The following is a 27,145-nucleotide window of genomic DNA, read 5'->3' as shown; positions in this document are numbered from 1 at the left end:
ATCCTCATGGATGTGGAATAGTCATGAGGTTATAATAAAAGTAATTGTACAAAAATTTCAGTTATACAAAACATACTGTAAAACAATTAAAAGAGCAACTTAATTTTAGTGAATTTAAAACTATATATACTGTACTCTAAACAATATATAATATACTATAAACCATATAATTATTGCCACCCCTTAAAAACCTTCTAAATCCCCGTCATCCTGAATGTAGCTTTTACTTAAATCAACAAAACATTGGAACCCCATAAACCTTCGATTTTTTTTAATGAGATACAGAATGTGATTGTCATAAAAAAAAAGACATGATCATTAAACTTTTTATGCTATTTCGCTGTGACTAAAATTAAGCTGTAGTAAATTATTGCCAACCTTTAACTTTTTAAATAACATTTTTTCCGTCTTTAAAGATTTGGGATATTTGCTAGGTAATCATAACTATACAAACAATATGAACAATTGTGTATATAAAAAAACAAAAAACAAAGGGTAGGAGTTTGCATTGATGGGCAAAAACAGAGAAGGTAACAAAATTATTAGTACCACTAGAGATTTTTAAGTGTCTTCGAGGATTTTAAGTCAAAAGATACAAACAAACATTATATAGAAATTTTAGCAAAAATGTCAATTGAATGAAGCATTATTATAGAAAAGAAAGTTATTGGCACCCTTTAAGAATTTTGAAACTCTTTGATGTGGATGGTCAGGAGTCAGAAGAGGGGAAAAAAGAAAAATAGCCTAGAGGAAGGTCACATATGGCTGCTTCTTGCTCCTAGTGACTGAGCCGATAATCAGGGAAAAATAACACAAACAATCCTGCCCGGCGTGTTAGTCAGCGTGTTCCTGTCCTCCCACTCATCTCGTCAGTGGTCAAAGGCATGTGCTAACCCATCAGATCCCCCCCTTTTTTCCTTTTTTTATTCTCCTGCCAGCGGGAAGAGAGTTGCGGTATGAGGGAGAGACGGAACACATTCCTTAGTTTAATATTATACAGTGATTTAGATGGGAAAGAAAAGAGACGATCCAGGAGGAAACAGGGTGAAAAAAACACAACCTTCAAAGATTTACAGAATAAATATTTTCCTTAGCTCGTTAAAGATTAAGCATCATGTATTTTAACAGCATGAACAAGAAAAATGACTAAATCAGACCTAAATCCTACGTCAAACTTCAGCAATATCATGACTTCATTATGATATGGAGAGGAGCTATGGGTTACATTTCCAATTGTGAGACCCATCATTTACAAGATCATTTAAAAGTTGGATTTTCAATTTTGTAAGATTTTTGTAAATTTATTACTTTTTTCCATATAAAACATAATGATATACATAATGCCTGAGTAATTTTTTAGATTCTGTCATTTTTTTTTGCCGTTTTTGGTACATAGTGACTTTAAGCTCAGCAAATCTTGCAAAATAAGTATTACTCAAACAATGAGCAGTGTATGCTCATATCAAATGTACTGAACAGAAAGCTTCTATTCAAAGTACATACAGTCCCTTGCAAAAATATTCACTCTTAAAATATTTCTCTTAAACTTTTCACATTTTGTTGTTTTACATGGTGAACTAAAATCGACTTAATGTATTGAAGTTATATAAAATGCCTCATAAAAGAACAAGGGAAAGGAAATCAATAATTCACATCAAAAGTGACATATTTAGTCAAAATGAGTTGACCTATGTTTAATTAAGGTCCATGTGGTTTCAATATAAATACATCTGTTCCTGGAGAGAGCCAAAATTTATAAGAAAAAGCTGAACAAGCAGAATCATGAAAACCAAAGAGCTATTAAAACAAATCTGGACAGACTTTCAGACAGGGTTTTCGCTGTTTGCCTAGGGGATGCTGCCTAAATGTCAGTGAAGGTTACGAAGCAAACCAGAGGAGAGATGTATCATGCAACATGATGCTACCACCACCATGCTTCACTCTGTTTAGAACAGATCAAATTTTATTTAAACGCACAGTCACAATAACATTTTAAGGTCTGCATACTTAAACAAACAATCATAAACATGAAGTGTACAAATAAATGTTACCAAATTCCTGACCTGTTATATTTCACAGCATACTGTCATCTTTCTGAACAGCTCACAACACTTATTACACAACTGTAAACTCTGTGTATTTGTGTGTGTGTGTGTGTGTGAAAATTAACATGGTTCTACCTTAACACATTTTGTGTTAAGTTTATAAGGTCCATGACACAATCCCACAGTGATGGAGGCAGGTTTTCCATTTAGTTTTATGTGGGCTTAGATTCTGGATTCACTGCAGAAAGCAAAAAAACTTTGCAAATATTCACAATATTAAACTCTGATTAACAAAATAATGATTTTAAATGAAACCTGTTTCATACTGCCAACATACTGTCAAACCCAAAACTATTGGCCGCCTTTAGACAATACAGTAATTCTAAATTTTCACTTGAAGAATACGAAAGAACACATTTATCCCACTGGAGGAAACACCATTTTTGCAAAATTATTAACACCCCTAAATAATATTTAGGAAAAGAATTTGAACATTATGAAATCTTAGGTATAAAATAATTACTGATAATTAATGTCACAATGATAGAAAGAATGTATTAGTATATTGCAACCACTGCAAGTTATACATGTTTATACATACTCTGCAGCTTCCCAATACAATTAAGCCCAAAATATATTCCTGGGAACCCCTTTTAATCAAGGGTGCCAATAATTCTGGAACCGACTGTTGAATTGAAACACTATTTCATAAAAGGAGCATTAATGCTTACCTAATCCTGTAACGTCCACAGTGTTGGCGCAGGTCAGGAAGCGCGTCACATGTGTCAAGCAGGCCTGAGCCGAGGACTGGTTCTCCTTTAGGCAGCGCTCGAACTCTGCAAACTCTTGACCGCAGTCTGCTCGGATTTTTCTAATCACTGGACTGCACCAAGAAACAGGAAACAAGAAGGCAGTGCTTATAATGTTTCCATACTGCTATCAGTTCAATAAGAAATTATAAGTGGGTGTATACTGAGATCACGGATGATTAGATACGTCACCCATATAGATGTGCTGACTATATGCCTGTATCCCCGCCTCACTGCCCTGGCTAGCCTACACACACAAGCACACACCCACACACCCCTAAAATATCCTTTTATGCATTGTACGTTCCTGTTAAAATGATGCAGCGGGACTATTAGTGCACTTTTAAAGTTTAAAGGGAATGAAAGATCAGACAAGGTCCTAAATCACAGCCTAGTCCCGTGTATACTGAATATAGAGCATGCCAGACAAAAAAAAAAAAAGGAAATAAAATGCGGATGTTTAGGGACAGATGTCCGGTGTAGACATACTGAGAAGAGGTGCACTGCGCCACCTTCACCTTCAGGTGGTGACACTGCTCTTGCCAGGATGACGGATTCGACGCCACACAGGCTCCGTACTCCTCCATCTCCTTCTGACAAAATTTGGCTGTAATGTCCATTGCTGCCTGCCTGCAAGAAAAACCAAGCTAACATGAAGAACCGTGTAACTCGCAGGAAAGATTACCATCTATGGAAAGATAGCAGATGCAGCAGTGCTTTAGTGCAACTATACACACCGCTCAGGTTGCAAAGCTTCAACTTTCATGCTTAGACACTGACAGCTATATATATAATATAGTTGCAGCGCATACTGGAGCACCAGAAAATAAGAAGGAAAAGAAGCAATTCTGGCAATCTGTTGAAGTCATTTATTTAAAAAAATCATTTTTTTTTTTTAAATATGCTAATTGTTCAGGAACATTGAAGGAAAAAAGTGTCAACTATCGAAAAAAAAAAAATTTATGCGAGTCTGAGTCAAAAATTATCCGCACTCCATTTATATTAAAAACTTCTGTTCTCCACACTGTCTTATCAGGGCCTTCCGTTCATGGCTACTGTCTCCCTAGTCACTGCTGTGCAGGTGTGAACGTGTTACATGAGTTCTTTGTACTCAACTACAGTGCAAGCAAAAATTTATGCCGCGTGCGAGTCGTTTTTTTGTGGTCTGAGGGTGTACCTAGTGCCGAAGCAACTCACGGAAGAGCGTACATAGAGGGGTTTGAATAATCTGCAAACATAATTTGGATGGATACTCTTAAGAGGTGAACTCTTAGGAGTAAAAGATTTGTAAAGAGAATTGAAGGTGAACTCTTAGGACGGTTAAAGTTTCTTAAAGGGAATCATTACTGGTGAGACATGGATTCATCACTATAAGCCTGAGAGTAAACGGCAGAGTATGGCATGGAAATATCCTCAATCGCCGACATAGATAGGGATAACGTTCTAAAGTTAACTATCAGCTGGAAAATTGATGTTTACAGTTGTCTGGGATTTTCAAGGACAGTATTGGAACATTATTTATCAGGAAATCAACAGTGCTCGTTACAGCGAGATGCTTATTGAAGAGCGGATGCCTAAACTTCGGATTAAACACATACAGTAGGACTGCTATCCAAGTGTGTTGTGGTCTCACATGACAATGCATGTCCGCACACTTCTGCCTACACTGTCAACTTGTCTTTATGTGTTAAGGCATTCTCTCTGTAGTCCTGAGAGAGCTCATGAGTAAGAGCTCCATCAGATTTCTACGTGTTTGATTCTTTGAAAGCAGCCGTACGAGGACGAAATTCACTTCTAATGAAGAAGTGAAGACAGGGGTGCATTCGTGGCAGGAAGATAAGCCTAAAACATTTTTAATCATGGAATACGAAAGCTTGCTGACTGATGGACAAAGTGCACTAAAAATCAAGGAAATGATTTTGATAAGTAGACAGGTATAAGGATATATTCATTGATAAATTTAAAGCATGCCACTGTATTGGATAGACTTCTCACTTGAATAATAAAAAGATAATTTAGCACCATCATAACTAAACACATCAAAAATATTTTAATACAAACACATTAATGTTGGAGTTTTTCTTTGAATGTGAAGGTGTGAGAATAAAAAAAATAATTTCAGATTCTTAGTTAAGCATCCAGTACATCTCAGAGTTAAAGGCTGTTACACCACACACCACCTTACAAAACTGCATGAGTAACTTCAATTGTTTTTCAAATGTTAAAGCTCTGTTTTGTTAAGGTTAAATAACACGACTTACATGTTTGACACTTGAATTTAAAGCAGCACGTCTGAAGGTTGAACGATTCACATGCACATGCAGGCAGAAGCACCCGGTCGAAGTACACGCTTCCTTTTTCCGATGTTTCTGATTGGTCAGAAGTCTAACACCTTGTAATTCTATTGGCCAGATGGACGTCAGTTAAGACAAACAAGGTGGGTCTTAAAAGGGAAGAACGCTTTCTTAAAGGGACCGTATCACGGCAACCGCGGGTTCAAGTTCAGGTTCAAAGGCGTTTTGAACAACTCACTAAATATAAATGAATACATTTGCGTCATTACACAAGCAACAGTAGTGTACACTTATAAGAATAAATATACATATTAATTAATAAAACACGTTTGTGAGAGTGTGTCCACTTGTGTATAAATGTATAAAGAATGTGCAAATATAATCTATCTATCTATCTATCTATCTATCTATCTATCTATCTATCTATCTATCTATCTATAGTTCTTGATTAGAAATAAAGGTTTACAAAATGAAAAAGGATTAACATCAACATTAAGTAAGCCCCATACAACATTTTGTTGGAGGTCAGAATTTAAAATCATAATTTCAAACACATCATATCAATTGCTGATCGATAATATTTTGTTAATTGTAATCTATTTGCCAAAATAAATAATACAGGGTGGTATCAAAAAGATTTCGTCGTACATCCTCCCTCAGACGCCTTAAATCCTGACAGTAGCATTCCCTATTGACGGTCTGGCCCCTGGGGACAAATTCTTGATGCAAAATGCCGCAAATATGAAACAAAACGGACCTGCAGCAATGCTACGGCTTTTTTTCTGTGTTGATCATCATACACAAGTTGCTAAACGGTTTTGACATTTTCGGGGGTTGATATGAATTTAAGGTTTTCCTGATTTCTCATCATCTTCCAGGGATGTTCTTCTGCTCTTGAAGAACGCCTCCCTCTCAAAACGCCTTAAACACTTAAACTTGTTGTCCAATAAAATAAAATAGCAGACTTGGTAATGTACGCAGACAGGCCGATGTCTTTTGGCACACTGACTTGTGAAGGTTGGTGTTTCCTGTGTCTGTGTGTGCAGCATTGTACTGCCATCTGTTGGTTACAAAACTAGTATCGAATATTTTTGATACTACCTTGTAAGCAAGAAGAAATAAAACATGATAAAATGGTTAAACCAAATTAAACCCAAACACACAGAACATAATGATGTTAATTGTGTCATAATTATATCATAAATGAAAACACCAGTCTGTTAACTAAAACTATCAAAGGAATATTTGACTTTTTATAATAATAACTATTATTATTATTATTATTATTATTATTATTATTTACATATTTTTACATATTTTTATAAAAATAAAAATATTATTTTTATTTACACTTATTTACATATTTTTATAAAAATGTTAAAATAATTTTTATTTTGTATTTTCAGGACCTTCAGTTAACCGACATCGTTACCGGAAGTGTCGTCATGGACTTGCGTCCTTGCGTATGCGGAAGCTTCCCTGTGTGTGTGTGCGGTTGCTGCTGGTTTTTTTAATTTAATTCAGTAGACTAGCCGGAAAAGGTGGTAATAAATAAACTCTTTATATTTCTCTCAATTTCCGGCTGTGAAGAGAAAGTGGAGAACAGAAAGAGGAGTGAAAGGGGGAGGAGGAGGGATCAGCCAGAATGGTGGACGCTAAAAACCCGGGGAATATGGCCACTGACGGGATCCTGGAGCCGGCCCTGTGTATGAACCACAGCTCGGACACGAACGGGATGAGCGATGAGCTGGTGAGCTCCGTGTCTCTGTACCGGCGCAGGCCGCTTCTCTTGCACGGCACTGTGCTCCCCTTCGTCGCGCTGCTCTACCCGGCTTGGCTGTACGTGTGGCTCGCGGTGTACGGCGCCACCGACTATCCGGAGGCCGGCCTGCTCGGGCTCGCCGCCATCGGGATCGCGCACGTCCTCACCGTGCTGTCGGGCTACTGGTCCGTGCACGCGCACTGCTGGCTGACCTGCTCCAAGGTAATGCGATGCGTTTAAGTGTGTGTCTTTGTGTAATAACGTGAGATGATCATCCATCACCCGTAGCAGTGCACTTAAGGATGACGTGTGCAAAAGACTTTCACAACTCCATCTGTTTGCTTCATCCTGTTCAAGCAACTTAAGTTCACTTAGAAATGTATCTACTGAATAATCTCTTTATCTCATAACAGCCTGGGCTTTGAACTCACTCAAATCTTCTGATCACTGAACTGTCACTGCCCTGGTGGTCATATTAGTGTTTCCCCTGTCAGTACACAACTGCCCCTCCAGATCGCTCCTTTTGTCCCTTTATGACATCCAGGGAGGATCTGTACTCCAAGACTAATGAGCCTTTGAACACTGGCCACAAGCATAAATACACAATACAGACCACTTTCACACAAACTCACGAACATCTTAGTGAAATTTATTGTTGCCAGTCTACCTAGCGGCTAGAGGAAACGCAATGCATCAAGAAAAGTTGATATGACTTCAAGCGTTTCTTTTGAAAGAATGATTTTCAATCTTACACCTACAAGTTGACGCCCATGTTCAGGGAAGTAAGTGCTAGAAAACCTGTCATGCATAAGCTGGAATTTATAGCAGTTCAAGAGGAAGCATGCATGTCAACTGACTTGATATTTGCTGTAAATCCCCGTATATATGTACATCGCAATTTATTTCTTTTTAACTTAGACAAAACGATTTGTAAAAGGACTGCACAGAAAAAAAAAGGGTTATTGTGCAAAAACGTGTCATTTAAAGGCCCTTCTTTGCAGATCTTAAAAAGTGAGAATGTTTTTAAACCATGTATAAAAGGAATAAAAATTTAAAGCAAAAAGTAAAATATGATGACTTTCAAGATGTCTTTAGCGCTGCTCTTTATTTTCTTGTTAATTTAATGATGCTTTAAGTTAGACGCGGTTGTGTGTGTGTCTGGGTTAGGGGGGATTTGACGTCTCGAGTAAATAAGAAGAAGTAGCGGCTCTGTGTTTTATAAAATGCTGCACAATTAACACTGTTCTTGAATCAGTTTGCATTAAAATCTTGATCCATGATTTGTTTGTGCGTTTCGGACAGGAGCCCGATGCGAGAAAGGCGACCCTGGCTAAAGTAATCCCCACCCCTAACAACGGCTCTGCCGAACTCGTACCCCTGCAGAGAGACAAGGTGAGTTCACTGATCCTTGGCGTTCGAGTAATGTAGCAGTTAAAGGGGAAATAATGACTCCTGTCTGTTTAATGTTTCATGAGTAGAGTGGAGTTAATGAGTCGACGGGATTCGCATTAATAGCACTGAAGATTGTAATTTAGTGTGGTGATGTCTTTTTGTTCAGAAGGACGAAGAAGGACAAGACGTCTTGTCCTTCGAGTTCCAGAAGATCCGCTACGACTTTGACTGGAACAGGAAGCTCTTTTTGCCCGTGGCCTTCCCCGTGGATCAGCCCATGCGATATTTCCAGACGTGGAGAGGATACCAGGAGGAGCCTGAGCTCCGGGCTGCGGAGAAGCGCTACGGGACGAATCGCGCAGAGATGGTGGTCCCTGACTTCCTGGAGCTGTTTAGGGAGAGAGCCACTGCGCCATTCTTCGTCTTTCAGGTAAACTGCTTTGCATTTATGTTTTTTGGTGGCCTCCTAAGATGTAAGAATAGGTTGTTAATTTGTGTCGCTGTGGTGAACGGTGTTGCGCAGGTGTTCTGTGTGGGGCTGTGGTGTTTGGATGAGTACTGGTACTACAGCGTCTTTACGCTCTTCATGCTCGTCGCCTTCGAAGCGTCTCTGGTCCAGCAGCAGATGAGAAACATGTCGGAGATCCGAAGAATGGGGAACAAGCCTTATATGATCCAGGTAAGAGCAGAAGTTTATTTATTAAATTATTTAAAAAAAATTTTTTTTTTTTTGTTATTAATCTCTTACTATGTCTTTTGCGCACAAATATATATTTAAATGTTTAATAGCATTTCAGAATTAAAGTTTGTGATTGGGTCATCAGGTTTACCGGAACAGGAAATGGAGACCGATCTCTAGTGATGAACTCGTCGCTGGTGATATTGTTTCAATTGGTAAGAACGATAGGAGTTATGTGATGGAGAAAACCACAAGTTCCTGTGTCTGTGTGTGTGTCTGTGTGTGTGTCTGTGTGTGTGTCTGTGTGTGTGTCTGTCTGTGTGTCTGTGTCTGCTTGTTTTTTTGAGGTGAAAGCCACATCCTTTTGACCCATTTTAAAGCACCGAAAGAAGGTTTGCCTTTTTATTTATCTTATATATGACATCATGATGTAATTTATCATTCCATGTTAATAGTGTCTTTAATTTAGTGTGATTAACAGAAGTGAAAGTAGTTAAAAATTTCATAACGGTCCTATGTAGCCAATAGGTAAGGAGATAAAACCTAAGTGGAATTATAAAGAGAAACGTACAACATTTACGATCTAGTACGTTTCTCTTTATATTTCCACTTATTCTGCTCCCAAATATCAGCTAGATGGTTAGAGAGGGTTTTGGGATTTAGCCTTGTGTTAGAAGTTAGCTAACTCGAGTGGCACGGATCTGTGCGGCAACACGGCGCTGGTAAGGAAGTCCTGCCAGTGTGTCTAGATGGAGGAGGCTTCAGACATCAACTTGAGCATTTGGGTTTCCTAAAACAGTATGTCCTATAGAACTAAAGTTATCATTGCTTTTAAAACGTGTTCATTTCCAGTCAGAAATAGCTGTTGTGTAAACATGTCTATATTATGGAGGACTCGTCTGTACGTCTCCGCAGGACGCTCCCCTCAGGAGAACCTTGTGCCATGTGACGTGCTTCTGCTCCGAGGACGCTGCATTGTGGACGAAGCGATGCTGACCGGCGAGTCAGTGCCTCAGATGAAGGTCAGTGTGATGCCTCAGCTTTATTATTATTATTATTATTATTATATTATTTGTTTAGATATCAGTTTAGCTCACATCCATCAGCGGAGACCCGTACATTTGTGCGACATTGATTTTCTCATTTCTCAAAAAAAAATCAGTTTTTAATTAAGATTAAAAACCTCACACACTTTGACCACTTAAAGGTGTGTGTGTGTGTGTGTGGTCTTATTACAGTAATAGTTAAATATGGGACCTATAAATGACTGAGGTGCATGAAAGCTTCCAGGATTGGATTTTTTTATGTTAATATACTGAGGACAATAATTAAACTATTGTTTTTTTTATCATGTTTTGTATACATTACTGCGTAAGTGGTTTTAAAGCTACAGCTCAATAATACTAAAAATTTTATTAAAGTAATGAAATTGGAACACAAGTTTTACTGTGACAGGCTGTAAAGTGCCTTAAGATACAGATTAAAAATAGTTTATGTAAAACTTTAGCAGCAACCTCATTTCCCCTCCGGCTGTACACTAATCGCCAGCCTCATCATCTGCACCTGTTTCTCACTGGTTCAATCCTTAAGTTAGATTTTTATTTTTTTTTACTTTGATTCATAGGTCACTGTGTGGCTTAACAAAAAAAAGATTCAGGGTCAACACTTATGCACCTTTAAAAAGAAAATTGGGTAATTGTAAGCAACATGGACTATAATAAAATCAGTTTAAATGTCACTGAGGAAATGCAGCTAAAACTCATCACTCTGGACCTGCAGAACTGATGTGAGCGAGGGATTCTCACCATCCTCACCATTTATGTCTTATATATGTGCAGGAGCCGGTTGAGGATTTGGACCCGGAAAGAATCCTGGACCTGCAGACGGATTCGCGGCTGCATGTGATTTCAGGAGGAACCAAAGTGGTGCAGCACAGCCCCCCTCTCCGTGCCAGCGCAGGCCTCAAACGTTAGTGCCTCCTTTTCCGTGCTCCTCTTAAAAGCCTTCTTCCCCTTTTTTTTTTTTTCCTTTGGGCATATTACTAATGAGTCACAGTGTTGTTGCTTATTCCTAACAAAATGCTTGTTTGTCTGTCTGTTTCTTTTTGTGTAGCTGTGGACAATGGCTGCGTGGCATACGTTTTACGCACGGGCTTCTACACTTCTCAGGTAAAGAGATCCTCCGAAATACACGGGTTTCAGGATGGATTCAGATTAAAGTTAACCTTACAGAATCACAGAAAATATATATAATCATATTAATGCATGAATGTTTAAAAGATGATTAAAACATTCGCCTAAATAAATGCATTGAAAAGGGGGAAAAATATTTTTTTAGCATGCAAATTTCCAAAACGAGTGAATGTTTGAGGAGAAAAAAAACATTGCTGGGAATTAGTTGAAAGGAAAGAGACACAAGCTAACAGTAACAGATTCTGCAAAAAAAAAAAAAAAGAGACACATCATCAGAGTTTTCATTATTTCTTATGGGGGAAATTTGCTTTGATATACAAGTGCCTTGATATACAAGCACGCTTCCTTGTATGGCTCTGACATATGGGAAAATTCCAACAAGTACTAGTAAAACTTTGGGATAAGTGGAGCAGGAAGTTATAGAGAGAAATAGAGAAAGTTTTACTCTCACAACTATGTTCTGTTATTCTACCTAATCTGAAGTTCCAGTTTGACTTGAACACCTTTTGTATGTAAAAAGTGTGAGCTGTATTATTATTGGTAGTAAGTTCACTACTAGTAGTAGCAGCAGTAGTAGTTTATTTAATTAGTGGTGTTTTTTAATTGTTGATGGACACATTATACTTTTACCCTTTTTTATTATAAGTACGTTTTTCTTAAATAGATTACATCCTGGTGGTGGTGTTTGGGTGCTACACGATATTGTACTGTATATAATTTGCTGTCCTATTTTTGCCATATCATCAAAGTTTTGGTGTTTTGTGCTTTTCAGGGAAAATTATTACGCACTATTCTGTTCGGCGTGAAAAGGGTCACGGCTAACAACCTGGAGACATTCATTTTCATCCTTTTCCTGCTGGTGTTTGCCATCGCTGCAGCTGTATATGTGTGGGTGGAGGGTGAGTTCCACGCACAAACACACACACAGTCATTTAATAACCCAAATAAAACAAGCATCAAACTGGTTAAACTCCTTTAGACTTCCCTCAGTTACAGGAATTTTAATTGTAATTGCATGTACAATAGTGGTTGTTTCATGATGGACCAAGTTTCTGGGCGAGTTTGCTATCACATTCCTTACTTGATGTAAGGAATAAAACATTTGGGGAGGTGAAGTTACAGGAACAATCAATGACAGGGTGACGTGATGCAGCCAGACATGACACTATGTTACCCTTCGTCATGCTCTCACATTAATAACGGCTCTACGGCCAATCAGAGGGGGGAAAAAGAAATCAAAAACATGAACCCTTGCAAATATCTAATCTTGAAAAGGTAGCATTTATTACAGGTAATTACAGGTAAAAGTAGACAGTACTTGATGTGTAGGTTTGCCTAAAGCATGCTGAACATGACCTATGGATTCAGGGATACATGTCTCATTCATCAGTGCCTTAATGCAGAAATTACATGATTTATAAAGGCTTATTTATTTATTCTATTTTTTTTAAAGATATAAATGCTGTATATATATTTTTTGTTAATTAAGCACACAAATTGTTGATAAAAAAAAGTCAACACTTCCCTCTACAGTCTCTCCATTTCCTTTTTGATAAGACAAAAAAAATCCTGCAGCTTTTTACAATACCAAGAAATACAAAAAACTTTAACTCTGATAAAGCACTGATAATGAAACTCCTTCCTAATTTTTTTTAATATAAAATACAACTTGTTGTTAAAGAGAAATATGTAAATCTGCCTGGCTTTCCCTCTTTCTCCTCTTTCCTTCAGGGACCAAGGACCTGAGCAGGAACAAGTACAAGCTGTTCCTGGAGTGCACTCTCATCTTGACGTCTGTAGTACCGCCTGAGCTTCCCATCGAGCTCTCGCTGGCTGTCAACACCTCTCTCATTGCCCTCGCCAAACTCTGTAAGTGTCCATGCCATGAAAAAAATAGGACAACATGAAAAAAACTAGGCAAAGATGGCTTTGTGCATATTTTAGGATTTGGCGATTAATTCTTTCACAAGGTAGACATTTTGAGTTTAAATAGACATACTCTGCGATTGTGATGTGAGTTAGTTCTTGTAAAAATTGAACAAATTGTTATTTAATTGAATAATTTTTTTTTTTTTGGTGAGTCCAAAACTATCCGCACTCTACTTGTATTAAACTTGTCATGTTATGAGGTGCTAAAGTATCCTCCGTATAGTCGTGATCTTGCTTCATCAGAGTTTGGTCTTCTGAAAGCAGCCCTACTAGGACGAAGACTCACTGAAGAAGAAGCAAAGACAGCGATGCAGGCTGAAACATTTTTTAATAAGGGAATACGAATGATTGTTGACAGATGGACAGAGTGTATTAAAAAAGCAAGGAGATTATGTTAAAAAAATAAAAATTATATATATATTTGTCTTTTCGTAAAAAAAATCACATTACAAGAAATTGTACGGCTAGGCTCAGGTCATTTTTGACTCACCCATGTATTAATTTGGTTTTTTTCTTTTAAAACTATGCATGTTAACACTTCAATTTGTTTTTCTTGGTGGTGTTTTAACACTGGCACAAAATGTGGTTAAACAACATTCATGCATCCCAACACTGCATGCATAGAAATCGAAATCGCAACATAAACCCATGCAAATATCTAATCTCGAAAAGGTAACATTTATTACAGGTAATTACAGGTAAGAGTAGACAGTAATATATATGGAGGTTGACCTGCAGTATACTGAATGTGACCTATAGACTCACTCATGTCTCATTCATTAGTGTGTTAATGCAAAAGTACATGATTTATAAAGGGTTAGTTTTTTTTTCTTGAGATATAAATGTCGTTAAAGATAGTTATTTATCTAAAATAAGAGACTAGGCACCTGTCTTTCCATTGTAAATTAAGGATCATTCATGCATTGTTTTGTTAGGACCGGTCTCATCACTTTTGTCTCATGTCCTTAGTTGTGTCTTATTTCCAGATGTGTTTTGCACCGAGCCATTCAGGATCCCTTTCGCAGGAAAAGTGGAGATTTGCTGCTTTGATAAAACCGGAACGCTAACCAGCGACAGCTTGGTGGTCCGTGGTGTGGCTGGATTAAGGTACATTAATGCAGTGGTTTAAAAATATTGTAAGTTGGAGTTCCAACTCTATCCATAACTATAAATTCCTCTCTCGTCCTATAGAGAAGGAAAAGAGGTGATGCCGGTGTCCGAAATCTCGGTCGAGACTCACCGAGTCGTCGCTACCTGTCACTCACTGGTGACGCTTGACGACGGCCAGCTGGTGGGGGATCCGCTGGAAAAGGCCATGCTGACCGCGGCAGACTGGTCACTCACTAAAGGTCTGGGGTTTGCACTGAACAAACTTTCAGAACCGGAGGGAAAAAAATGGGATTTTTTTAAAGATTATTTGCCATAGCTGTAATAATGTTACAGTGATTTCTCTCTATTAAAGACATTCATTATAAGATGTGAGCTTCACATTATACATCAACTTTAACATGCCTCTGTATTTAAGTTGGCTTTCTTCTTCTTGTCTCTCTCTAGATGAAAAGGTGTTTCCTCGTGCAATAAAGACTCCGGGCCTGAAGATTCACCAGCGGTTCCACTTTGCCAGCGCTCTTAAGAGAATGTCCGTCCTGGCATCGTATGAGAGATTGGGATCTACTGAACTCTGCTACATCTCCACTGTCAAAGGAGCTCCAGAGACCCTCAGGAGCATGGTGAGCTCCTATATGAGAGATCTGTCTAACATATTAATAAAACCTGGACAGGTAGTGTTGAATCGTCAATGTCACGGAAGAATACTTTCAATTTCTTCCGTGATGTTGAATCATGAAGCATTTACACTCACAATGTGATGAGATTTGAGTCCAGATTCCAGAGTGATGTGTTTGTGTGTGTCAGGGTAAGAAGGGAAGCACATGGTGCGATGCCCCCAGTATGCGTAGTGCCGACTGTATAAGTCAGTCTTATGATCTGGGGTTGCCTCAGTTGCTCAGGTCTGGGCTCAGTAACGTTATGGGGCAATAAAATGAAGTCAGCTGACGACCTGAATGTACTGAATGACCAGGTTATCACATCTATGGAGTTTTTCTTCCCTGATGGCTCGGACATATTCCAGGATTCAGATTGTGAAAGAGTGGTTCCGCGAGCACGAGAAATGATTTTATCATAGTCAAAGCTGAAGGCAGTTGAATAAAATATTGTGCTTTTTTTTTGCCCAGACAATGGTGTACAGTAGTTAGACTAAACATTTAGATTTGTCCAAAAGGCTGTTTTATAGGAGCAATATGTAATCATCAGTGCCCTCTGCTGCTTTCAAGGTGAATTAATAGATTTGAATCGAAAGAGGCGGGGCCTGTTCCTGCTCAGGCGGAGCTAATTTTCCTGTAGACAGATTTTTGGAAGAAATGTATCAGTGTGATTTATTTATTGCACAGCAATATTGCAAACTGCAGCATTTTTATTAGGTCTCTTTGGCTTCATATGATGTTTAGAAGCACTTCAGAGTTACAGAGTGGTAGATTTGTGCTGTGTCTGCACTTTTTCCACTTCCTTATTGTTAAGCTCGGACTCTGTATCTGCGTATGGAGATGTACTTTTGTTTTGGTCGTACCTTAACATTAGATTTTCTTATAAGAAAAACTTTAGTCGCTTGTATAAAACTAAATAATGTTTATAACACTTATATGTATTTATTAAGGAGTGTGGTAAAGTTTTGTTTTTACTACATTCAAACAATAGCCTTTATATACGGCTTAAAACTGCTCTGATCTAAGTCTCTGTAACCATTATTTAATTCCCAAAGCATATTATTCGAACACATCCAGCACATCCTCAACAGCCAATTTTAAAGGAAATATGTCATTCTAATAGTGGCACAATAGTGATTTTACTGAATTGTGTCCCCCAAAAATTGCACACGACTTTAATACCATTTTGCTCCAGTTTTCAGAGTGTCCAGCCAACTATGACGAAGTCCACAAAGAGATGTCTCGTGAAGGCGCGCGTGTTCTGGCCCTGGGATACAAGGAGATGGGACACCTGAGCCACCAGCAGGTACTGTCCTCCATGTGTGTAGGAGTTTAGCACAGCTTTCCGTTCTGACAGAATGAGCATGAGTGTGAGCGGAGTGTCTCTACGCAGGTACGAGAGATGAGTCGTGAGGCGCTGGAGTGCGATCTGATTTTCGCCGGCTTCATGGTGGTCTCCTGTCCTCTTAAGAACGACAGCAAGGCGGTTATCAGAGAGATCCAGGAAGCTTCACATCATGTGAGCATCCAAAACTGGCACTTTAGATAATACATGCACCCTTATGTGTATACCTGGATAGCTATCTTAAATCAATCAGTACACTCCCATTATAGGTGCTATCTTCCTACATTTGAAAGAGTTTCTTTAGTTATTTACCTTTATCAGACTAACCTTTGTATGTTAATTATGTAAAAAAACTATTCTGCAATGACCTCTGGTGGAGTCATAGGCTGCGTTTCATTCCACGGTGCACTTTAAAGTGTGCTCCCTGTGCAGGGGATGACAGTTAAGGGAACTTCACTTGACAAAATTTTACCATTCGGGACCCCCTGCGATGTCACCGATGCATACGTTACTTCCTCTGTCTTACCCTGGTGAAATAAGTATACTCATATGTCTATTAATCAGTATACCTCAGATACCCATTGCTGCTGCTGCGGAAATTTCACACCACTGTAATAAAGTATTGAATATTTATTGGATCAAAAACGTATTGAATTATTAGAAATGCGTATAACTTGTTAATTAATTATTTCATTCATTTACAATATGTACAGAGAAATTATTCTATTTCTTCAGTATAATTCTATGAATTGATTAAAATAAAAATCAAGTTTTTTAATTAAATGTAATTCTTACAGTAAAGTCCTATTGTCATATTAATATTATATTGTTCTGTACAATTTTTACAGTTTCCAAAAGCTCCATTTTTTTCCTTATTACGCTCCTGCGAGGCACAATGACTCATGGGAAATTTTTCATGTCCACTTCCAGCGAACTGATGAACCATTATTCACGTCTTCCCTGCACCGTTCACAATTCCCTTTAAACTGAGTAGTTTCGCTCCCTTCGCTGTTAACATGGCTGAACACCCTGTGCAGTCCACAACACAGGGAACTACCTGCCTATCAGGACGCAGCTATGGACACTGTGAAACGTCCCTGAGCAGTTATAGGAAATGTGATCACACAGCTCGACCAGTTAGAGTGCATATGCAACTATGTAACTCATTAACTGTTCCTGTCATCAGGTTGTAATGATCACCGGGGACAACCCTCTGACCGCCTGTCACGTCGCCCGAGAGCTTCACTTCATCCAAAAGCAGCACACGTTAATCCTGCAACCTGGAGCTCCACATGGTAAGAGCTACATCAAATGAAGCAGTTTCAGTGATGTTACAGAGCTTCCACCTGACACTAATGCTGTTATTAACTCTCCATTAGATTTATATTCTAAGTACAATTGCAACAACCAGCATTCAGGCAAATGTAGATATTTTAATACATATTCTTTACTGGAATTTTTTTTTTTTTTCATCTGAAATTGAAAGTGAATTTGATCTACAGTCGTGGCCAAAAGTTTTGAGAATGACACAAATATTAGTTTTCACAAAGTTTGCTGCTAAACCGCTTTTAGATCTTTGTTTCAGTTGTTTCTGTGATGTACTGAAATATAACTACAAGCACTTCATACGTTTCAAAGGCTTTTATAGACAATTACATGACATTTATGCAAAGAGTCAGTATTTGCAGTTTTGGCCCTTCTTTTTCAGGACCTCTGCAATTCGACAGGGCATGCTCTCAATCAAATTCTGGGCCAAATCCTGACTGATAGCAACCCATTCTTTCATAGTCATTTCTTAGAGTTTGTCAGAATAAGTGGGTTTTTGTTTGTCCACCCACCTCTTGAGGACTGACCACAAGTTCTCAATGGGATTAAGATCTGGAGAGTTTCCAGGCCAGGGACCTAAAATTTCAACGTTTTGGTCCCCGAGCCACTTAGTTACCACTTTTGCCTTATGGCACGGTGCTCCATCGTGCTGGAAAACGCATTGTTCTTCACCAAACTGTTGTTGGATTGTTGGAAGAAGTTGCTGTTGGAGGGTATTTTGGTACCATTCTTTAATCATGGCTGTGTTTTTGGGCAAAATTGTGAGTGAGCCCACTCCCTTGGATGAGAAGCAACCCCACACATAAATGGTCTCAGGATGCTTTACTGTTGGCATGAAACAGGACTGATGGCAGCGCTCACCTTTTCTTCTCCGGACAAGCCTTTTTCCAGATGCCCCAAACAATCGGAAAGAGGCTTCATCTGAGAATATGACTTTGTTCCAGTCCTCAGCAGTCCATTCACCATACTTTCTGCAGAAGATCAATCTGTCCCTGATGTTTTTGTTTTTTTTTGAGAGAAGTGGCTTTTTTGCTGCCCTTCTTGACACCAGGCCCTCTTTCAAAAGTCTTCGCCTCACTGTGCGTGCAGATGCTCTCACACCTGCCTACTGCCATTCCTGAGCAAGCTCTGCACTGGTGGCACTCCAATCCTGCAGCTGAATCCTCTTTAGGAGACGATCCAGGCGCTTGCTGGACTTTCTTGGACGCCCTGAAGCCCTCTTAACAAGAATTGAACCTCTTTCCTTGAAGTTTTTGATGATCCTATAAATTGTTGATTTAGGTGCAATCTTAGTAGCCACAATATCCTTGCCTGTGAAGCCATTTTTATGCAACGCAATGATGGCTGCACGCGTTTCTTTGCAGGTCACCATGGTTAACAATGGAAGAACAATGATTTCAAGCATCACCCTCCTTTTAACATGTCAAGTCTGCCATTCTAACCCAATCAGCCTGACATAATGATCTCCAGCCTTGTGCTCGTCAACATTCTCACCTGAGTTAACAAGACGATTACTGAAATGATCTCAGCAGGTCCTTTAATGACAGCAATGAAATGCAGTGGAAAGGTTTTTTTGGGATTAAGTTAATTTTCATGGCAAAGAAGGACTATGCAATTCATCTGATCACTCTTCATAACATTCTGGAGTATATGCAAATTGCTGTTAAAAACTTAAGCAGCAACTTTTCCAATTTCCAATATTTATGTAATTCTTAAAACTTTTAGCAACGACTGTAGTCCCCAGTCACTTCATTAGTTACATCTGTTCAACTGCTCATTACCGTAAATAACTAATCAGCTAATCACATGGCGGCAACTCAGTGCATTTAGACATGCAGACATGGTCAAGGCGATCTTTCGAAGTTCAAACCGAATCAGAATGGGGAGAAAAGGTGATTTAAGTGACCTTGACTGTGATAGGGTTGTTGGTGAAAGTTCAGTATTTCCAATTTGGCTACAATTTGCATGGGCTCAGCAAATTGGACAAGAGAAGACTGGAACAATGTCTAAGTGGCGCAGCGGTAAAGTGCTTGCCCTATCAGCGGGAAATCGCTGGTTCGATTCCCAGGTGAAGCTGTAGCCTCTTGCAGCCGAGGGATTGGAGAGAGCTAATTGACTGAGCACTCTCAGCAGGGTGGGGTGGGATGGGATGGGAGGCATCTAAGAGTGTTACGCCGCCCCTAACGGAGAATGAGCGAGCAGTTAAAAAGAATGCAGTCGGCTGGCCTCATGTGGTAGCCTTTATATGGGAGACTCCTAGCGATGGCTGGGAATTGAATATGAATAAATTAGGGAGAAAATTGGGGGGAAATTTTCTCCCCCATAAAAAAAATATATACATATATATATATATTAAATCAAGACAGTGTTAAGACTATGCTAAGTTTGAAATTGCACTTTGAACCTTTTTCTGGACTAACACTTCTTAGATGTTAACCAGTTGTTTTAAAAGGGCGTGATCGTCCTGAGTGCTGAGTGACGTGTACTGAGATGCCTGTGTTCTGCTGTGCAGGTGAATGGCTTTGGGAGTCTGTAGACGGCAGCATTCGGTGTCCTCTCTCGCCTCTCACTGTCTCAACTCTGGTTAGGAGCTATGACCTGTGTGTGACTGGAGAAGGCCTGACCCAGCTGACCTACGACCCTCACCTGCTCACTTCCCTGCTGCCTCACGTGCAAGTGTTCGCTCGCGTCAATCCAAAACAAAAGGTTGTTTTTCCCACAATGTTACAGCACTTCTTGCTACAAAGTTGATGATAACCTTTAAAGATTCTTTTATTTATTAAAAAAAAATTTAAAAATAAGTTTTAAGTCAGTTGCCATTTAAAGCGGTCAATTAACAAATGTTTGTCTTTTTTAAATTTTTGCATACATTAGAAGCTAAGTATTAATTGCCTGTTTTATTTTAAAAAGATATAAGCTTTGATTAGATTTTTATTTTTTTTTAAGCAACCGCGGGACTGTACATTTGCTGCCCCTCTTAGCTTCCATTGAGTGATTACACCTAGTGGTCAAAAATGGGAACTGCAGGACATAAAAGTAGCAGTCCATTGTAACAGGAATTCTCTCTGCGCCACATGCTTTTCAGTAAAGAAAGATACATAAATGTGACAACAAACATTTTAGCTATTTAGGAGGAAGCTTTATTAAAGCTTTATTGATTTCAAGGTAGTTCTTATTCATTTAATACCTATATAAAAATTTTCAATGTAATATTTTGTGTCAGCATAATTTTCCAAAGCCTACTTGAGATATGTTTCCTGTTGTAGCTTTAGTGTGTTGTTTTATGCCTTCTGTTTGTGTGTGTGTGTGTGTGTGTGTGTGTGTGGTAGTCAAAGCATGTTATTATATAACTGTTATTATTAGTTAATTCATTTATTTGTTTGCTCATTCTTCGTTGTAGGAGTTCGTCATAACCAGCCTGAAGGGGTTGGGCTTCGTCACACTCATGTGTGGTGATGGTACTAACGACGTCGGAGCACTGAAACACGCCCACGTAGGTAAGATCTTAACCGACGTTTACTAAAAACCACCACCGGTTCCTCCAGCGATCTCAAGGCTCAGGAATCATTGCTTCCGAACTCCTGTTTGGCCGGCTGTCGAGAAGAAAAGCTTCAAAATCCTGCCGCCTCAGAGGCTTGTTTGATTTGCAGAGCTGAAACGTGTTCTCGTACGGGAGAGCTGATCTGCTCGTGCACACAAAACGCTGCCTTGGGGAAATCAAGGCTGGGATTTTAACCGCTTTAGTTTACAAAACCATTTTCAGCGATGCTGCGTGGACGCAATATGGTCCAATATGTTCTGAGGAAAGGGAACACACTATAGCAGCTTGTGTCCTTAAAAAAATGAATGCAGTAGATTTATATGTCTGCTGTCTGTGTGCTTAGTGCAATTAAAAATTAAATAAATAAATAAACACTACAGCACAGAGAGAGAGCGCAGAATGTAGTAAATGGTGGGGGTGCCAAAATTTATTACACATGATGAGTTTAATCTTTGAGGAAGGTTCGACTGTATGGCTCAGTGCAGGTATTAAACTACAATTAAAAAAATATATATATATACATTTTTTTTTATTTTTTTTTTTTTATTGTAGTTTAATAAAACATTTATGACACTAAGGAATAAACTTTAAATGTAAAGAAATATTAAATAATAAGCCTATTCTTTTAAAATTTACACTACTTAGATTCCCCCCCCCCCCCCCCCGCAAATTAACTAATTTGTTACAAATAAAAAAAAAATTGTATTAAGCAACATTATTTAGGTATCTAATTTTATCCATGGATATTTTTATAATATTTGTGATTAAAGACTAATTTGTGAATAAACACTGACACTAAATGATCGCGTATATGGGAGCGTGGCTGCTTATTCTGCCGCATAAGTCATTGCTCTGTCTTGTCTCTGCGTACAGGCGTGGCTCTGTTAGCTAACGCACCCGAGCGCCTGCCAGAGAAGAAAAAACGAGGACGGGAGAAGGAGCCCCCTGCTGGAGAATCGCGGATGATGCCTCCGCTGTCGAGCTCGGGAGGGAAAGCGAGTTCTCGAGCAGCCAGGCAGAGGATCATGGCCCATCGGGAGGACCAGCTCGCCGCTCAGAAGGTCTGTACAAGCCGTCTGCGTCTTCATGCAGGTCTGTAGAGGTGTTTGTTAGTCGGGAGTTGGAGAACAGTTTACTTGCTGAGGATTCTGGTTCCTGTGTTATGAGAGACCCGGATCTCTCTGGGATAGAGCTTACTCTTCTGAAAAACATTTTTGCTCTATTTTGTTTACTTTTGCTTTTATTATTATTTAACTTTTCATCAAAGTTTTTTATTGTCTCAATTTTATTTGTAAATGTTACATATAAAACTATTTAAACTTGCTTTGTGTTTGTGAAATGTGCTAAATGAATAAATTTGCCTCGCCTTAAGCAGGATATTACACTTGTTCATACTATTACATTATTCTAAAATGCTCAAATCATATAAATTATTTAAAAAAGCCATTGTATAATCAGTTTACACAAGGTGTTTTGCTCAAACACCAAAATTTTCTTTTTTTAGATAAGCATTGGGATGACTAGTAATCTGAATTCTGATCTTTTTTGTTTTGTTTTTTGTTTTTTAATAAATGAAAATGTCCAGGATAAAAACAGGACCTAAAAGCAGGAATGTTTTTCCAACATATAGAATATAAATGAATGATCAGCTACCGTATGTCCTTGTGCATTTACAGCATTCATCTTCAGTACTCGCCTGGACAGGGATGTGTTGGATTAAATTAGGTTGCTAGTTTGTTTGTTTTTTATCTAAACACAAATAAATAATAAATACAAAATCTTATGCATACTGTTTACCTCCTAATGATTCCGGACTTTTCGCCCATCTTGTAGTTTAGCTCAGTTGTAACCCGTGGTGATGAGGAGGTTGAGGAACCTGTCAGAGCCAGAATACACACACTTGTGTTGACCCTGCTAGAATTGATGGTGATACAACCTCTGTGTTGGGCTGTGAATCATACGGTGATTCGGTTTGGTTTTTGAGCATTGCTTTATTGAGCATTGCGTTATTGCATTATTGTTGGTTTCTTTTGGGGTTTTTTGGTCATCACCATACACATGATATGCAGTGAAGCGCTTATATGACTGTCTGTGATCTAAAAAGGAAAGATAAAATAAAAATATTTTACTACAATAAAATAAAAATTGCATGGGAAGAATACAATTAAATTTAAGATTAGAAAGAATTTAGAATAAAAAGCAAATAAAATTGTAAATATTTGGATTTAAACTTGTATTGTTTATGGTTTAAATGTCAGGTCTCGTACAAAGCGATTATAATTTTTTCCTGACGATGTTCTGCTTTACACCCAAGTCCAGTAGGTGGCATTATTGCATCAAAACTCAAATGAAGAAGCAATATTCTTAAGAATTGCGAGTATTTGCAGAAGATGCAAGCAATTAGTATTTTCTGTAATAGTTGTCGTATGTGTTAAGAAATTTTTAGAGCATTTAGCATAAATAATTTTACAAATGTCAGTTGATTCTGAATCAAAAAACTGACTCATTGGTTCAGTTAGTTGAATCAGCTGAACATTGATCATTTCATATAATAATTTATATTTCACACTTGATTAAATTGCATATATATATATATATATATATATATTAGATTTGAATCTGAATAAATCCTTTAAATAACCTTTGCATCCTGCGTATTGACCTCCACATTTTAACACGGCCTGCTTGTCATTTTGTTACAGGAGAGGATTAGTCAGGTACTGCGCGAGCTGGAGGAGGATCAGCTTCAAGTCGTCAAACTAGGAGACGCCTCAATAGCCGCTCCGTTCACGTCCAAACTCTCCTCGATCCAGTGCAGTGAGTCTCATACGCTTACTCTGTATTCCTCTCATATTGTATCCTGTGTGCGGACCCGGCTCACGCCCCGGTGCTTCTCCGTTTTCAGTCTGTCACGTGATCAAGCAGGGCCGCTGCACTCTAGTGACCACGTTGCAGATGTTCAAGATCCTGGCTCTGAACGCCCTGGTGCTGGCCTACAGCCAGTCCGTGCTCTACCTGGAGGGAGTGAAGTTCAGTGATTTCCAGGCCACTCTTCAGGGTCTGTTGCTCGCCGGCTGCTTTCTCTTCATCTCGAGGTCAAAGGTGAGGACGAAGGAAACATATCGATCCATTGGTTTTCTACTTCAGTGCTTAAGGAGTTCTTGAGTGTCGATGGTTTTGATTTTTGCCTTACAGCCGCTGAAGACGTTATCTAAGGAGCGTCCGCTGCCCAACATCTTCAACCTGTATACGGTTCTGACGGTGCTGCTGCAGTTCGCGGTGCACTTCTGCAGCCTGGTTTATCTATACAAAGAGGCACAGACCAGAAGCCCACCCAGGTATCAGCAAATCTCCTTAAACTCCGGTTTTCAGCCAGTTTTCAGAGAAATACCTAGTGGTGGAAAAGTGTAATTGCGGGTAAACCTATTCTGAGTTTATTATATTTCATTTACTGTCAATCACTGACAGAGTAATTGATTTTATTTTGCATAATGATTGTAGTTTGCGCAACACACACACACACACACACACAAAGTGAAGCTCTTTTTTTTTTTTTTATATATTATTATAATTTAGAAAGCTTTTCTCTAAAAAAGATGCCAGACCCTTAGCCGAGCTGCCAACATTTACTGTGTTCTGCAGAAATCTGAAGGTTCAGACTTGGATTCATCTGTTTTTATTTTTTATTTTATTATTGTTTTTTTTCAGAGAGGGGCAGTTTGTGGACCTGTATAAAGAGTTCGAGCCCAGCCTCATCAACAGCACTGTGTACATCATGTCTATGGCCATGCAGATGGCTACATTTGCTATAAACTATAAGGTACTGTGGAGAAATGTTAACATTTACTGAAAGAAGAAAAGTGTTAGTGTGCTGTTTTAGGAAAATAATTAATGACAGTGATAAAAAAGCACTGGCGCTGAAGACTCCTTCCATCATCTAGTTGTTTAGTGTAAATGTTTATAGATTCAGTTCAGCATGTGGATTTTATTTCCTCACAAAGATGTTGAGTTCTTCTGCACGGGGACATCACACACACACACACACACACACACACACACACACACCTACAGATGACCTGAGCAAAAGAAAGCGTTTCTTTATACATGTGTGGTGTTTATTTACACACAGGGCCATCCGTTTATGGAGTCTCTGACTGAGAATCGGCCGTTGCTGTGGAGCATTGCCTTATCCGGACTCGCCATCGTAGGGCTGCTGACCGGCTCGTCGCCCGAATTTAACGAGCAGTTTGCTCTCGTGGACATTCCAACAGAGGTGAGGATCTGCAGCTCAGTCTAAATAAATAAATAAATTAATTAATTAATTATTTTATTTATTTTATTCTTTTTTCGTGAATGTCAAAGCGATTGTCTTTCTGCACCACACTGCAGTGTAATTGGTGGCACCATCTGATCAGAAAATTCATAAATTTTGGTAAATTTTACATATGAATGTTTACCCTAATAGTAAAAAATAAAGAAATAATGCAAATCACTTTTAATTCGAGAACTGACCCATTGAATCAGATTAACGCGTTTTTAAGAACCAACTAGTGGTAAAGTGTTATTGCAGGTAAATCTACGCCAAGCTCCATTTCATTTCTTGTCAATCACTGACGGCGAAATTGCTTTTATTTTGCATAATAGCTGTAGTTTGTGCAGCGTGTGTGTGCACACACACAGACACAAGGCCAAGCTTTGTCTCTATTTTTATTTAATTTTTTTATTTAAAAGGGTCTTTTTTTTTTTTCTTAAAAGATTCCAAAAATTTTAGTATATCTGCCAAAATTTACTCTGAATTTACTCTACTTTGAATTTTGCCAATCTTCTGCACCACATTCCCGTTCAGTGGGTGGTGGTATTGCACCAACCGCTTATAATTGTTAAAGGAATTCAGGAATTTATCAATTTTAGGGAATTTAATTATTTAAAAGTTTGCCTATATAATTTTTTTTTAACTGGTCTTGATTCAAATCCAATTTACTGTTTTAAAAAACTATCAAATCGAATTAATGAACAAAAGATTAAATTGATAAAAATAAATGGCAATAAACTCACTGCACATGGCTGGTGTTAAAAGAAATGTAAACTGCAATCTTGTAATCACTATGGCTAGATTTGAGATTTTTTATTAGTGAATAAATTTATTTCAATTAATTAATTAATTTGTTTGTTTTTTGTTTGTTTGTCTGTTTTTTGTTTGTTTGTTTGTTTTAAAACTGGAAACGTTTTTTTTTATGCTCAATTTTAAATACTTTGCCTATGATTTTATGGTCATCTTTAGAGCTAACCAAAATTAATATTTTATCCATCAACAAATATTTTAACAGTTTAAATAATAAGCACTTAATCGGATTACACGTCGCTGTAACACATTGTAACAAATTATCGTCATTAGTCGTTCAAATCAAAAGGTTTTTATGTTGTCTAGTGTCTCTAAGAGGCATGTGCAGCCGGAATAATGTTCTGTCTGTGTTTTATTCTCACAGTTTAAGCTGGTCATAGCTCAGGTGCTGGTGGTGGATTTCGTTGCGGCGTTGCTCGTGGACCGAGTCCTGCAGTTCCTCCTGGGTAAAGGGACCCTGCGGTTGCCGAACTGAACTGAACTGTCAGTGGCCAAAGCAGCCGCTGCCCCTGAACTCAAACTGTAAGCAGGGGAAGTGAAGTCGGCCCTGCGACACTCACACTCACGAAGTAGCGGTGATGGACGCGCCAGGCAATACTGGACACGCCTCAGTGTTCTCAGTCTTTCTGCTCTCTCTCTCTCTCTCTCTCTCTCCGTTTATTTTTTTGTTGTTGTTGCTTTCACTCTCTTCGGTTACTTCTACCCCATTGTCCGTTCTAACCCCCTTCCCAATGCTGAAAGGCCAAGACGATAACAGTATTGTGTGGAACGAGTGTGTGTACAAGTGTAAATGTATGTATGTATGTGTGTGTGTGTGTATCGGGTGCGTGTGAGTCACGCAGCTGACAGGGGCATTCTCTACGAGAACTGCAGAGTGTTTAATTTTTTCGCTTTGATTTTGTAAAAAGACAGATGTCAGACTTATAAAAATATCAAAAAAATCTCA

General features: G+C 38.6%; 2 protein-coding genes across 4 annotated transcripts; one reads left to right on the top strand and one right to left on the bottom strand.

Moving 5' to 3' along the window:
• LOC128519163 (coiled-coil-helix-coiled-coil-helix domain-containing protein 5) lies at positions 1-5,273 on the bottom strand. 2 transcript variants are annotated; one of them, XR_008357834.1, is made up of 5 exons: positions 5,116-5,273; positions 3,344-3,484; positions 2,777-2,928; positions 2,181-2,283; positions 1-1,942 (listed from the first exon to the last, which is right to left on the bottom strand). XR_008357834.1 is itself a non-coding variant. In XM_053492777.1 (4 exons), coding segments are annotated over exons 1-4 (321 nt in total). In that variant the 5' UTR covers positions 5,118-5,273; the 3' UTR covers positions 1-2,257. The 2 variants fall into 2 exon arrangements, 1 of the variants encoding a protein (XP_053348752.1); XM_053492777.1 differs by having other exon boundaries at positions 1-2,283.
• A 1,325-nt stretch (positions 5,274-6,598) lies between these two features.
• atp13a1 (ATPase 13A1) lies at positions 6,599-27,145 on the top strand. 2 transcript variants are annotated; one of them, XM_053493096.1, is made up of 25 exons: positions 6,599-7,132; positions 8,213-8,302; positions 8,472-8,732; positions 8,826-8,981; positions 9,127-9,196; positions 9,897-10,003; positions 10,820-10,949; positions 11,094-11,149; positions 11,946-12,072; positions 12,905-13,042; positions 14,089-14,209; positions 14,294-14,451; positions 14,657-14,832; positions 16,061-16,171; positions 16,259-16,384; positions 17,397-17,505; positions 20,049-20,242; positions 20,937-21,033; positions 21,951-22,138; positions 23,780-23,894; positions 23,983-24,179; positions 24,273-24,415; positions 24,786-24,897; positions 25,207-25,350; positions 26,564-27,145. In XM_053493096.1, exons 1-25 carry the CDS (start codon positions 6,794-6,796, stop codon positions 26,672-26,674), a joined length of 3,576 nt encoding a protein of 1,191 aa, XP_053349071.1. In that variant the 5' UTR covers positions 6,599-6,793; the 3' UTR covers positions 26,675-27,145. The 2 variants fall into 2 exon arrangements, with proteins under 2 accessions (XP_053349071.1, XP_053349070.1); XM_053493095.1 differs by having other exon boundaries at positions 8,469-8,732.

Source organism: Clarias gariepinus, chromosome 3 (genome assembly GCF_024256425.1).
Source record: "Clarias gariepinus isolate MV-2021 ecotype Netherlands chromosome 3, CGAR_prim_01v2, whole genome shotgun sequence".
NCBI lineage: Eukaryota > Metazoa > Chordata > Actinopteri > Siluriformes > Clariidae > Clarias > Clarias gariepinus.
The sequence above is the reverse complement of the archived record's forward strand: the minus strand, read 5'-3'. Positions and strand labels throughout refer to the sequence as shown.

Excerpts from the sequence above, each read along its gene's own strand:
- LOC128519163 (XM_053492777.1), bottom strand. Across the intron at positions 2,929-3,343 it reads GCGCAGTGCACCTCTTCTCA|TCCAGTGATTAGAAAAATCC; the intron begins GTATGTCTACAC and ends TTCTTGGTGCAG. Across the intron at positions 2,284-2,776 it reads TGTGGACGTTACAGGATTAG|TGAATCCAGAATCTAAGCCC; the intron begins GTAAGCATTAAT and ends TGCTTTCTGCAG.
- atp13a1 (XM_053493095.1), top strand. The coding sequence starts at position 6,794 with ATGGTGGACGCTAAAAACCCGGGGAATATGGCCACTGACGGGATCCTG. Across the intron at positions 8,733-8,825 it reads CGCCATTCTTCGTCTTTCAG|GTGTTCTGTGTGGGGCTGTG; the intron begins GTAAACTGCTTT and ends GGTGTTGCGCAG. Across the intron at positions 9,197-9,896 it reads TGGTGATATTGTTTCAATTG|GACGCTCCCCTCAGGAGAAC; the intron begins GTAAGAACGATA and ends ACGTCTCCGCAG.